This window comes from Stylophora pistillata, chromosome 13 (genome assembly GCF_964205215.1).
Source record: "Stylophora pistillata chromosome 13, jaStyPist1.2, whole genome shotgun sequence".
Taxonomy (NCBI): domain Eukaryota; kingdom Metazoa; phylum Cnidaria; class Anthozoa; order Scleractinia; family Pocilloporidae; genus Stylophora; species Stylophora pistillata.
In genome coordinates this window covers 6,465,001-6,478,829 of record NC_142531.1, presented here as the reverse complement: position 1 = coordinate 6,478,829, position 13,829 = coordinate 6,465,001, and the positions used below count along the sequence as shown (strand labels likewise).

The 13,829-nt window shown below is 36.2% G+C and overlaps 1 protein-coding gene across 2 annotated transcripts in view; it reads right to left on the bottom strand.

Moving 5' to 3' along the window:
* Positions 1-740: 740 nt before the first annotated feature.
* The window catches only part of LOC111326972 (protein DEK), a 13,401-nt gene continuing 312 nt past the window's right edge, over positions 741-13,829 (bottom strand). Inside the window, exons 2-17 of one of the 2 annotated variants that reach the window (XM_022931065.2) lie at positions 13,799-13,829; positions 12,674-12,789; positions 10,701-10,734; positions 8,737-8,813; positions 8,131-8,184; positions 7,986-8,026; positions 7,749-7,812; positions 7,577-7,633; positions 6,894-6,954; positions 6,726-6,754; positions 4,830-4,913; positions 4,296-4,530; positions 3,714-3,790; positions 3,501-3,584; positions 2,911-2,979; positions 741-2,482 (exon numbers count right to left, since the gene is read on the bottom strand). The exon at positions 13,799-13,829 is cut by the window's right edge and continues 72 nt beyond it. In XM_022931065.2, coding sequence (XP_022786800.2) covers positions 2,471-2,482; positions 2,911-2,979; positions 3,501-3,584; positions 3,714-3,790; positions 4,296-4,530; positions 4,830-4,913; positions 6,726-6,754; positions 6,894-6,954; positions 7,577-7,633; positions 7,749-7,812; positions 7,986-8,026; positions 8,131-8,184; positions 8,737-8,813; positions 10,701-10,734; positions 12,674-12,789; positions 13,799-13,829 — 1,125 coding nt within the window. In that variant the 3' untranslated portion in view covers positions 741-2,470. The remainder of the gene's footprint in view (positions 2,483-2,910; positions 2,980-3,500; positions 3,585-3,713; positions 3,791-4,295; positions 4,531-4,829; positions 4,914-6,725; positions 6,755-6,893; positions 6,955-7,576; positions 7,634-7,748; positions 7,813-7,985; positions 8,027-8,130; positions 8,185-8,736; positions 8,814-10,700; positions 10,735-12,673; positions 12,790-13,798) is intronic. The other variant, XM_088742766.1, reaches the window with a different exon arrangement.

Sequence of the window (13,829 nt, the reverse complement as noted above, 5' to 3'; positions counted from 1 at the left end):
CCGATATTCTCCCAGTACGGCCCTCGCGCTTGATTAATAGGAAAGTGTTAAGAATACAAAAAAATATCAACAAGGGGATTTTTAGTTGATCCAATACCAAACTCTCCAAATTTACATGAAAAGAATTGTATGGCAGACAGTAAGGAGAATTACTAATGAGATCTTGGCACCCAGTGAAAGGGTTAACCCCCAAGATCTGATTGTTAATTCCCCCTCTAGCTACTACAAGTTTCCCTGTAAACAAGTTGAGAATTTAGTGTTAGATCAAGATAACTCCTGCCTGATAAGTTTGAGTATTCTCATTACCTGTTTGGAGAATGTTGTTTGGGTTTTATAGTTACATGTCGATCACTTCTGGGAGTTAGAGGGTTAAATGAGAAGCTGAATTATACTCGCGTCTTGATTGGTTCTTTTAGATGTCCTATGGAAATCAGAAGCATCGACAACTTGATCATAACCAGTAACATGATGTTTGCTTTTTTTATCATAATTTATAAAACAAATGGATTCCATGTTGCTGTGGGTTTGTACAGCAGTAGATTACGGAGGTCAAAATGAGGAAAAAACACATCCAGTGACACACTTGGCTGTGCCTTGTGTGCTACTTTTTTGCTCATCACATTTTGATGCCATCTGTGATCTGTTACTCAACCAAATCTATTTAAATTGACAACATTGAAGTGGAGATGGGCAGGAAAATTAACATTGGGTCCCTATAAACATTCAGCTGACAGCACATCTACTTTAAGATTGAGATTTATTGACACTCAATACGTGGATAACACTTCAGTGGTAATATGATTCAAGGACATGACTGTACACTGTATACAAAGGTCATGTCAACTAATTATACTCATAGCTATCAAGATTTTCAAAAAGAATCCTAATATGCAGACTACATGTTGAAAACCAGGCATTGCATGGCTGGCCTCCAATGTAAATATTCTGTTAGCTTGTCAAGTTATCCTCTGCAATACTTAGAGGGGGTGGGTGGTGGCCAATTAGACAATTTGCATGGGTAGATATCACCAGGCATGCAAAGACCCATATATGGGTAATCTAATAATTAACTCCAAAACTAACTACAGTTTATATATGATCCTGTGGGTGTAAGGTTGATGGATTGAAATTTTCCAGGTTTCTTTTGTTCTCAACAAAGAACTTAAATGTCCACATCAATAATGATTGGGATCTGAAGTTTCCAGTCACTGTCAAGATGATTTAACTCAATCTCATACAACTGAAATAGTTTCAAGGACATGTATGTTGTGTTCATGAAGTGTTTTTGTTGTAGAGGGAATGCAATAACTCATGGACATGACATCTACTGGTATCAGCTGAGATAACATTTACATTTGCTGACAGTACTAAGACAAACTGGACAGTTCTACAAATATCAATCATCAGTGCACTCCATCCTAATAACTGAGGACAATGCCTAATTTTTACACATAATGGTTACAGTTCAGAGTAGCCTGATCAACTAAGTGGGAGTGGTCCTGAAAAGGATGCTTTGCTAACTCTTTACACCCTTACTAACATCAGTATGCATATTCTCCATACTGTCCTCTATACATTTCTTAACACACTAACAAGGAGAATTTTCTTAACAATCAAGTTCCTTAAGTTGACCATCATTTCCTTTATTCTTGATTCAGGGGGGGGGGGTGATATTGTAAGGAGACTTGACTCTGATGTTGACTAGCACTCAAGTTTACGAAACCTCAGTCACTCTCATCAACAGGGGCATATTCTGGGAGGGAAATAGAGGGGTCTAAAATACCCCCTCCCCCCCCCCCACATCAGACCTGTGGGCTTTTTCAGTACTTTTCTGACAACAAAATTCATGCAAATGTAGGATTGCATGTTTCCACTCAAAAGACATGGTCAACAATTGCCTGTCTTGAAATATTCCCTAGCTTATGAAGGCTTTGGCATGTCTGTGTTTTCTAAATCAGAGTTTTGGAAACCCCTGCCCCTGTTTGCAGGACCACTCTCACCAAGATAACCAGACTACATTATCAAGGGAATCATACTGATACAAATGTAAAATTTACTGAAGATGTAAAGCAATGACAGACAGAAGATCAGAGAGAATGTTTCTCTATCTTTTTCCAAACCATAAAGAAAACTTCTCTGCAGCCTTGTTGACTAACTTATGATTAAAATGAGTAACAGACCCATATTGTTTTTTTCTTCCTATTGAGTTATTATAACTCTGTTTGCATGCATACATGTTAACTTAAAAAATTGAAGTAAAATGCCCCAATAAGATCTTTTTAAAACTGAAGAGTTTTTACTACAAAGTAATATATTAGGTATGAAAACTTTCACAAAACAAAAGACGTTTAAAAACAAAAGACGTTTAAAAACAAAAGACGTTTAAAAACAAAAGACGTTTAAAAACAAAGTGTATACGAATAGGACTTGAAAGAAGCTAAAAAGTTTTCTTGTGTTCATGTTGTTGATTTCATGATATGACCTGAAACAAATACAGAAAAATGAACTGTGATTTTTCTTTTTTTTGAGGAAATTTTAGAATACAAAAATGTCAAAAAAGAAAAAAAAAAACAGTGACTTCTTATCTCTGGAATAATTTGGCAATCTCAATCTCTATAACAATCACTGCTACAAACAAAATGAAAAAAGAAAACTCTTAACAGCAGAATTACTAAGTGTCAAAATTGTTTATGAAGTAATAGCTAAGAAACAGAAAGAGAGAGAGCACATCAAAAGGGAATGGGATACAGAATGTTTTGTCCAGTCAGATGGACATTCCTGAATGCTGATGCTTGATCACCACAATAAATTAAAGAAGTTTCATTGGTTGCCTACCCTCTGACATGGAGTGTAGAGATTCCTGAAACTTAGCACTAAACTTTGTTATTCTCAGATAAAGTTACCACTTACCTTTCTGACTGTTTCCTTGATAAAGTCCTTCCTAGATGTGAGATCATGCTCAGGAAACTTATCATACACCTGAAGAAAGAAATGGAAGACATTTTGAACTTTTAGTTACCATTGTTGTGATCTTAAAAATTTTTCCTCAATTTTCATGGTATGATCTAGCACTTTTTAATATTCTTCATGAGCTGCACTTGAAGTGAAACATTTCAAGCATCTCCCTCTTCTTTTCTTCTTCAACCAAAATATCCATTTTCAATAATTTTCCAAGAATTACACTTGAATCCCATAACTTGTCCATGACTGAATAATAACATTGCAAGATTCCATGACTTGTTAGACTTGACTTATTTATTAGCCAATTTTTCATTTTTGTAAACAGAGGAACAATTAAAAAATTAATTTATTATTTTTTTATGCAAAGTAGCAAGAGGTGCTTTACCAAAGAAAAGTTACTGAGAAAAATTAACAACTGTATACCCCAGACAGTTCTTGAAAACAAGATCACTTCCTTTGGAACATTACTGAGTACTTTCTTTACCCTTCGCTTTCTTAAAATGGCAACTGTATAGTTTTCTTGAAGGAGAAAAACTTACCTGTTTACACACACTCTTCATTGTGACCTTTTCAAGGTCTGCACCATCTAGAAGATCTTTGACGATCTTTTCAAGTTCACTGTCCTACAGCAAAAACAAAGAGAACAGTATGATACTGTAAACAAGAGACTGGTTACAAAAGTGAGGAGCAGGCCACTGTCTGGTGAAAAAAAAAAAAAAATTAAATTTGCAATCCATTGAACAAATCCTTACAGTGGGTGGCTGTTTCTTTGATTTTTTTGCTAATGGTTCTTCATCAGAGGATGAATCATAAACTGGTGCTGGTTTTTCTGAAAAAGGATTAAGAAATTTTAGTTAATTCAAATTTACAGAAAGGGACCACCATCCTTTACAGTATTTTCCTTTACAGCAAATGGACGATTTGCAAAATCAAAGAAGCCACTTTTTTGGACAAGCCTTCAAGGTTGGTACATGTATAACATATGTGTCTAAGCCAGACGATGGTACCTCCTCGAATATTTGTCACTTCCTGTGCACAATCCTGGTGGGTACCCTCACTCTCGGCAGGTATACTCAGTCTTAAGTTCAACCTTCCCTTCCCTTACCCAGAAGTAGAGAAAGAAGGACCCACAGCTGAGTTAAACTTACCAGGGAATTATCCTGGCTGGTGATAAACAGACTTCTCAGTCAACATTTCTATGGCTTGAACTATTTTCAATCACACCTACAGAATATTTTCTAGTTATGTTACCTTATTCGGCTGCTACAACACTTCATGAAGACCTTGCGTTGTGATCCAGTTCTATATAAAAGAGTGTAACATTTTCTACTCGCCTTTTTTAGGTGTCTTCTTCTTTGAGGGACTTTTCTGTAGAGCTGTTATCTTTACAGGAACAGGGTCTCTTTTTTTAGAAGCTTTTGTCTTTTCTCCACTTTTCTTTGATTTTGCCTTGTCTTTGTCTTTACTCTTCTCCTTCTCTTTTCCTTTTGGTTTTGTTTCTTTGGTTTTTTTAGATGAAGATTCAGTCTTTTTAGGTGTGGAATCAACTTTCTTTTTCTTCTTTGGAGGCTGCAAAACAAACAACCAAAAAAAAAACCTGTGAAACATAATTGCTACAAGACAGCATGCAAAGCACGGTATTTATTCAGATCCCTTGACCAAAATTTTGCACAGGTGTAGATAAAAAACTGCACTTAAATTCACATTTACAGTAATGTAAAACACCTTATTTAGTAGGACACAGCCTTCAAGCAATATAAAAAGGCAAATACCATACAAACAAGTGAGTGGGACACATGCCATTTCTATCATGTTGATAATTAAAAATGTTTCCAAATTTATGTGATATGAAAGTTGCATCCATTTACTTCTTCCTCATGTTCCTCCTCCTCGTCATCATCCTCGTTTTCTTCACCATCTTCACTCTCTACTGTTTCTGACGTCTTTTTAGACTGAGAGAGATATTAAAAAAAGTTTTCAAATGCATGGTAACACTTGGTTACTTTCAAGCTGAACACTCTCTGCTCAATTTCCAGAACAATTTTTAACCTCATCACTAAAAAAACTTAATTCTGTCAGTGACAATAAAAATAGGATCACAGGAAGGCACTGAAAAAAAAATTATTGAAAATGTTAAATGTTGTCTATACTTGTAAAAGAATAAAACAGTACATTTGCTTTTTGCTTTGAAAAGAAAAGTTAAAAATCTTTGAGAGACTTAGAGTCACAGGGAACCCAAACTTACTTTCATACATGAGACTAGATAAAAACATGCCAGATATAATGATCAAATGTGACCGGGCACAGGATTTCGTACACTAACGCTTTACCGTTTAACGAAATAATCCGTTTACTATCCGTTTATTATCCGTTTAAAACGGATCATCAAAGCATTTAAATGCTTTCTTCATCCGTTTAAACGCTTTGCTCATCCGTTTAACGTTTTCGACAAAACGTTTAAACGGTTAAACTATCCGTTTTAAAAAAAATCCATCCGTTTAACGGTTACTTGCATCCGTTCAACGTTTTTGAAGCGCAATGGTATAAAACATTCCCAAGAAGCACCCGTTGAAAATCAATCACGCTTCGATCGAGCGGCTATGTTGGTCTTCGCTACAACTTACTGTTTGCAAATCTCTGGTATGAGAAGGTCTTCGATTAGAAGAATTCTCACTCAGATATTGAGACACGAGAGCTCGCATTACCTTACGAAAACGGAATCATATTCGTTAAGTAACACAAGAAGAGCGAGATTTGTTTTCATGCTTATGCAAATTTATTTCGATAGATGTGTACGGCAAAACTATATACCGAATCGGTGGCCATTGGGTTTCTCATCTTTTATTTCCATCGATTGAAAGGAAACGAAAATGGCTTTATAAAAGCTATAATTACAAATTACTTTACGAAATCGAACGCTAGATGAAACATGAGCGAAAGAAAGCTGCATAAGCAAAATTGTTTCGATAGTTAACCGACGGCGAAATCTACAAAATCGGCGGCTACTTTTACCTACGTATAATCCATGTCTTAAGGTTTTTCACTTGATAGTGCGATTTCATTTTATCGGTCAATATGTAGAAGAAACAATGTAGGAACATGAAAAAAAAAAAAGACTTTGCTTCTCAATTCTAATTTTTTTTTTTGTCGAGAATGTTCAGTCCGCATGGTATGATTGACAGATTGCTTCCTCTGCTTATATTTTGTGCAAATTTTCAAATGCATTGCGAGCTCTCCAGTGCGAGACTCGCTCTCGGCTCGCTTTACTCGCCAGTGGATAGCTTAATTGCAGGCTAGTAATTTAATTTTACTTCGTTTTCTACTGGTGTCAGTCGAATATAACATTAGCATGAAACATCAGTGTTCCGCAAGAACAATATTATAATTGTTCGCAACGGTTTCTGGTAGTTACGTGCATGGCTTATCCCACTGTTCTATAGCCCTCCTGATCCGTTCAAGGGTTTTGTCCATCCGTTTTACGTTTTAGGCTATCCATTAATAGATCCTGTTCAACCGTTTAACGTTTTAAGCCATCTGTTTATTTTTTTTCTCGGCCGTTTAACGGTTGACTGAATCCATTTTTGGACTTTGCTCTACCGTTTAACGCTTTGGACTATCCGTTTAAATGGATATGTAAACCATTTAAACACTCTTACTACCCGTTTATTATCCGTTTACAAACCGTTTATTTTCAACCGTTTAATGAAAAAGCGTTGGTGTACGAAATCCTGTGCCCGGTCACAAATTATAATCCAAGAACATACCTTTTCTTTTTTACTTTTTGAGCTGCCCTCTGCAACAATAAAAAAAAGACAAGGTCATTTGATTAAACTTGCAGGTGTTTAAAAAATGCAAATCTCCAATCAGTCTGACATTGGAAATTGAAATAATACATGGTGATACTCTCTTTGCCAATATTATCAAAGGCTTACCCTTTTCTGGTCTTTTTCTCTTCTTCTTTTCATCCTTTTTTGCTTCAGGCTCAGGTGCTGACTGTCAAAAAATTGAGCAGCATTAATATCATCATAATATCAGCATTAATATCATAATAATATCAGCATTAATATCATAATAATATCATTAATAGCATTAATATCAGCAATTAATATCAGCATTAATATCATTAATAGCATTAATATCAGCTATTAATATCATTAATAGCATTAATATCGTAATAATATCAGCATTAATAACATCATTCATGAATAAAAACAAGCTCTGCATTGCATGTGTTGCTGTGCAAAAAAGATAGATAAACATTTAATTCTTGGGAAAACACTTGAAAAACGTGTATTTGTCACAAGTCTTTGCTCTACACATGTGTGAAATAAACAAGGTAGCTATGATGTGTCTTTGGCCAATTAAAGAGGGGTCTCATTAAGTGCAGGCAGCTGGCTCAAGTACTGGCTACTTCGACTTTTGAGCTGCCTACTTTTTCGTGAAATAATGTGCGTGTGGGTTGAAAAGAGTAATGAAGATAAATTGGTGTCAACCATCTACTTCATGAAGCAAGCCGTATACTCCATAAATTAATGAGAACCCTGGCTAAAATTAGTAAAAGAATTGTAAAACTCAGAATACACCGTCAATTCAAGAAAATAAAATGAAAACTCACTTTTTCTGATGATTTTGGTGACATGAGAAAATCCATTACTTTTTCTACAAGATCACTCTGAAATTTATTCACAAATATATTGAATCAACACCAAAGAATCTGCGAGACTCCAGGTACAAAATAATTATTGACTTGTATTCTATTAATAAATTAATATTATGGGTTGGCATACCCTCTTTCCCTTCTTATCCACGTCAAAAATTTCACAAAGTCTTTTTAGACCATCATTTGTAAATCTGTAGGAAAAAACATACAAGGGAAATATCATAGAAATGTTGGTAGCTGACAGACCTTTCTCAAATACAAGGTCCTTCTACCATATACATCTACCGTAAATCATGTTTAGCCTGGTATAACAACATGATTGTTGTATTGGTACCATACAGAAAAGATCTAAATCAAGCATCACCTTTCTACACCAAGCTTTTTAGCTTCATATTCTTTAGAATCCTATCCATGTGAGAAGAGAGAATTAGGAAAAATCAAAACTCATTGCATTGTAATTTTTCTTTTCAAAAAGTTTCAGTTACTATACTAAATGCACCTCAACTTACCTTTTGAAATGCAAATCCATTAAACTTCCTAACATTCCTTTTTACTTCTGTCACCTAATGAAGTGTAAAAAACTCATAATTATCTCAAGTTTAGTGAGGTCTTAACACTTTAACTCCCACAAGTGACAAAGACAAAAATTCTTACAACATCAAAACTACGTACAGCAGACGAGAATGAAAACTATCATTTTAGGGATTACACCAAATTCTCTCAACTAATACGATCTGGGATTGAAAGGGTTAATTTGGTATTAACAGCAACTTCTTATCAATCACACAGTAGTTCAAACTACAATAAAAAGAGTTTGTCCCCTTTTTTTCAGAACAAATTTCAAGGACTTTTCTGGGACTTTTCCAGGACTCAAATAGATTTTTCCAAGACTCCAAATTTCACCTTAAACCCTTCCATTCCCATGATTTCAAAATCAATTCTCCTTGCAGTCTGAATACAATTATTACAATGTTGATTCTGAAAACTTTATTGCTTCATTTAAGCAGATTTCCCAGACTTCCTACGACTTTCCAGGTTTTCCAGGACCTGTATGAACCTTGAATAATAAAAACCATCCACAAAATGAAATTTAGAGCAAATTGATTGCAGCATACCCTTCCTTCTCTTCCATAAAAAAGCTTATGAAGAGGTTTCAGCTCTCCTACAGAACTTCTTCCAAGTTCATATTTTGCTGAATAAAAACAACAAACATATCTTGGAACAAGTTTGTTACCAGCATCATAAAAACCCAGGGCTCGCCACTGATAGTAGCCAACTAGCCAGACTAGTAGAAATTCATAAAGGCTGATAGTTTCTAAAGAAACTTTTTGGGGCTGCGTCGGCGGGGGTAATGAAATAATTTGGATATATCAACAAAGTTGAAATGGTAAATTGGCCACTGTAACGATTACAAAAGCTGATGTTTCAAGCGTTAGCCCTTTGTCGGAGCGAATTTTGTAATCATTATGGTGGCCAATTTACCATTTCAACTTTGTTGATATATCCAAATTATTTAGTAGAAACTCAGTTTTTGCTTGTTGTTTTTTATTTCTACTAGCCAGTTTGGCTAGTAGGTTGAAAGGTTAGTGTCAAGCCCTGAAAACCCTCAAACCCTACAAGTGACTAGCATCTAATTTCTCCCTAGAGCAATACAGCTAAGTCATTCACTGGGGTCATGAGAATTTAAAAAAAAAAAATGATTGCCAACCTAAGACGCTATGATTGTTGAACAAATTCTCCTTGTCAGCACCAAAGGAAATGTATAGAGAACAGTATGGAGAATATACATATTGATGTGAAGGTGTAATGGGTAAATGTTGATTTACAGCATTAATTTGCAGTCCACTTTATATAGTCCCTTCTAAAAAGAACATATCTAATACTTATCTAACCACAGGTGGCCCAAGCTCTCTTTGAGAACCACACAAGGAACACAATTTGCATATCGATTTATAAGGATTTGTATGGGATTTTCTACAAGATAGCCATAGAGATAGTTGAAAGTGAAAATATTTAATAAAAATGGCTTACCTTATTCCATACATGTGTTGCTTGCTCCTGGTGTCGTTATTTTACCGATTTCACTTGATTTAATCGTTTTTTTTTTTTAAATCCTGGTTTTCTCCTCTTAAAGAGAAGACAAGGCCGAACACTTCTGTCTAGGCAGCCTCCCAAATGAAGTAAAATATCCAGAGCTAAAATGTACCCACGGCCACAAATCCACTGCAGAATTCAAGGGCAAAGGTTGACCTTTCATTTCAATTCTCTAGCCACACAATCTCAGCCCTGTGATCGACACCAGGCAGCTCTTCGTGTCCTCAGTGAAATGTTTCTAGACATCCAAGTCCTTTTGAAATTGGCTTGGTAACCTCATCATGTTGGCAAACCAAGACTCGCGGGGGTACTAAACCTGAGGGGACCCCGGGTTTTACAAGAAGTTTTGTTGACAAGTTGAGGTCTAGTACCCCCACAAGTCTTGGTTTGTCAACATGAAGAGGTTACCAAGCCGATTTCAACGGTCCTTGTGTCATGTTTAAAAAGGACTCGCATGTCTACAAACATTTTAACGTTTGGTTTACAAACATTTTAACGTTTTAACGAACATTTTAACGTTTTTTATTCCTGGTTTTCTCTTCGATGAGAAGAGAAAACCAGGAATAAAAAAAACCGCTTAAATCAAGTGAAATCAGTAAAATAACGACACCAGGAGCAAGCAACACATGTATGGAATAAGGTAAGCGATTTTTATTTAATATTTTCACTTTTAACTATCTCTATGGATATCTTGTAGAAAATCCCATACAAATCCTTATAAATCGATATGTAAATTGTGTTCCTTGTGTGGTTCTGAAAGAGAGCTTGGGCTGCCTGTGATCCCACCTGCTTAACTGAGACAATGTACATGTAGTTAACTTCAAGCTGATCAATCCATGAATTCAAATATTGTTTTTCGCACATTGAGTTTTACTGTAACAGGTCTTCCTCGAGTACACGACATTGTTAGTGAGCTTATCAACTCTCCCTTAATGGAAAACAGCATTAATCACAAGCTTCCTATTACATGTATACTTATACTTACTTCTTTCAATGGATCCTAGGGACTCTCCCTTACCCTATAGGAGAGATGTTAAAATAAGAATAGTTATGTCCAATTTTGTTTCACTTCTCAAAACTAATAAATGTGACCTCTCACGGGAAAACGTTCCGAATGGTTAGCCATTTTTAAACGGATAGCCGTTCACCAGCCGTTCTAATGGATTGGCATGCCGTTTGAATGCCTCAAGCTATCCGTTCTTGAATATTCATCATCCGTTCGAGCTATCCGTTCAAGAAACTTCATCATCCGTTCGAACGCCTCTAGCTATCCATTCTTGAATATTCGTAATCAGTTTGAAAGCCTCCAGTTATCCGTTCTTGAATATTCATCATCCATTCGAACGGTTCGAGCTATCTGTTCGAGAAAATTCATCAGCCGTTCACTTGGCACTTTGGCAATGATGGTAGAAACATTTTTGGTGTGATGGCAATCCATATCTTCTCTCATTGGATTCTCCATTTTGAGATTGTGTGAAATGGTGGTAATTGACACAAGTTGTTAGCAGTTACCAAGGCAAGGCATTTTTTATGGACTGACAGGGCGGCTGGGATTATGGAAATTTAAACCTGAATTGAAGTTGAGAACTACCAAATTGTATGCTTTTGGTGTGCAAGTTCCTTGGCTGTACCTTATCTTAATCAGTCGAATTCAATAATAAAAATATGATAATCCATTTGAATGCGTCGAAAGCGAAGTTGAGTTATTTAAACAATTGAGTTTCGACTCGTTTCGTGATCTTTTCACAGATTGTGTCAAATACCTCGCATAACTTAACACCACGTCACCCAACGCGCGACGCTTTCATGAAATAATCCTTCGCTTTGGCTCAAGAGGAGACCTTGGGACGCCTGTGTCGGCATTCGTTTTGATGAAACCATCTGTTCAAATAATTTCTACAGGCGATCACTTGTTTGACCGCTTAGCCATTTATCCATTCGATCTCATTTGTGAGGCTCATCTGTTCGAAAAATTAGCCGTTCATCTGTTCAATAATTTTCATTAGCCATTCATCCATTCGACCTAATCGTTCAAAAATTTTAATTAGCCATTCATCCGTTCGACTTCATCCGTCCAAAAATTTTAATTAGCTGTTCATCCGTTTGACCTCGTCCATTCGAAAATTTTCACTAGCCATTCATCCGTTTGACCTCATCCATTCGAAAATTTTAATTAGCCATTAATCCGTTCACAGTATCCGTTTCCAACGGCTTTCCTAGCCGGTCATCACCTGTTTGCTTGCTGTTCCGTTCACTAGGGACTTTAAGAAACCACGACGGCGACGCCAAGGAAGACTTTGATTAAAAAATGAATTTCTACTCTTAGTTAGAATTTCAAAAATGGCTGCAGGAGCTTACTGTCTCGTACAGCGCCACAGCTCAACTTCAGCATGACGTATTAAGTAGCCGTTGAGTTACAAATGGAAATTAAAATAATTTGCCGTCATGGTTTCGGTTCGTAGACGACACAAATTTTGGCGATTTCACGATGTTGTTTTACATAGGATGGCTAAGAGATCTACAAAGTTTCAAAACGCACGTGCTGAGCTATTGTTCTGCCAATTAGATCTCGTTTTTCCACGTCCTTGTTGCCGTCGCCGTCATGGTTTCTTAAGGTCCCTACTGTTCGAACAGATACCATTAGGAACGTTTTCGTGTGAGAGGTCACAAATGATTCATTTAATTGCCATATACTGCACTTGACGTAAGTCAGGAGAAGTTGGTGTTATGCCAAGACAAATTTAACACCCTCTCCCTAATGTACTTATCTCTCACCATCAGGTATTGAAAATATTTTGAACTTATTAGGAAAAGAGGCAAGATAATCATCTCTGGAAATTAAAGAAAAGTGTTTCTATGAACTCAAACAAGTCAACTTCCATAAGTACCATCTCTTCTAGCCAATAAACCCTATAATGAGCATTTACAAGAATCACAAATCAATTTAACTTGCTTTACCTCTAAGATAAGAGGCTTGTTCTCTTTGATAATTCCTGGTGCGGTCTGATTAAGAAGAAATTCTGTTGATTTCCTTGCTCTTTTTCCTTCAATAACAACTGGCTTGTCAAAAAGTCCTAGAGAGATAACTGAGATCAGTATTTGTTTGCTAAACAGCTATGATCAAGGCTGTGGTGACTAGCAGCGCCTGGTGGCCCCTGGCGCCTTACTTTTGCTCTTGGACGACTCAGGAATTTTAGTTTTTTCATACAAAGCATATGCTGGGCACCCTGGATTTCATGGTTTCAATGCATTGGGCTCCATTCAATTTTCCTTAGAGCACAGCCTTGTGTGCTACATCATGGTTTTTCCAACAGTATTAGTACTTTAAAGAATTCAAAGGGCAAACACTGAAAAGTACCTAACCCTTTCACTCCCAATATTTCATCAGTAATTTTCTTTACTGTCTGCCGTACAATGCTTACAATGTTAGTTTGGATAATTTGGTATTGGATCAACTAACAATCCCCTTATTGACAATTTTGTTTATTTTCACCACTTGTGTTGATTTTGTATTGATGTTGTAAAGAAAGATTCTATCTTGGTCACTCATGAGAGTAAGAGGTTTAAAGCAAAGAACATTTACCAGTCTCTGAAACAGGCATAAAAGGCTAGCCATGCATTTAACAGGTAATTTAAGGCAATATAATCAAACTTTGCTTGCCATTTATAATAATAGCTATCATTGCCCTTGATCGCCTTAAGTTCGTCCAGTTAGACATCGATCTATGATACTGTAGATATACAACAAGATCTAAGCCATTATATCTTCCAGGGCCCATCTGGAAACTATATTTCTGACGTGGGCTCCCTGTTGTAATATCTTTGCAATAGTTACAGCTAAGAATTCATACACTGCTTCAGTATCATGCAAGGAAGCGATCGTAACTAGTATACGGGTAACTAACAAAAGAAACGTCCAAATGTCTGTCGGTTAGTATAAATGTAAATTTCACGATCGTGTTTTGTCTGAGAAATCATCAGTGTTTACTATAGATCATAGTAGTCATTATATTAGCGAATAACAGAGCACGTTTACACGATAGCTTAAACTTTTTTGACGCCTTATAATCGAAATAAAACTACCTGCACGTTCCTCTTCTCTGCTTGACTCCTC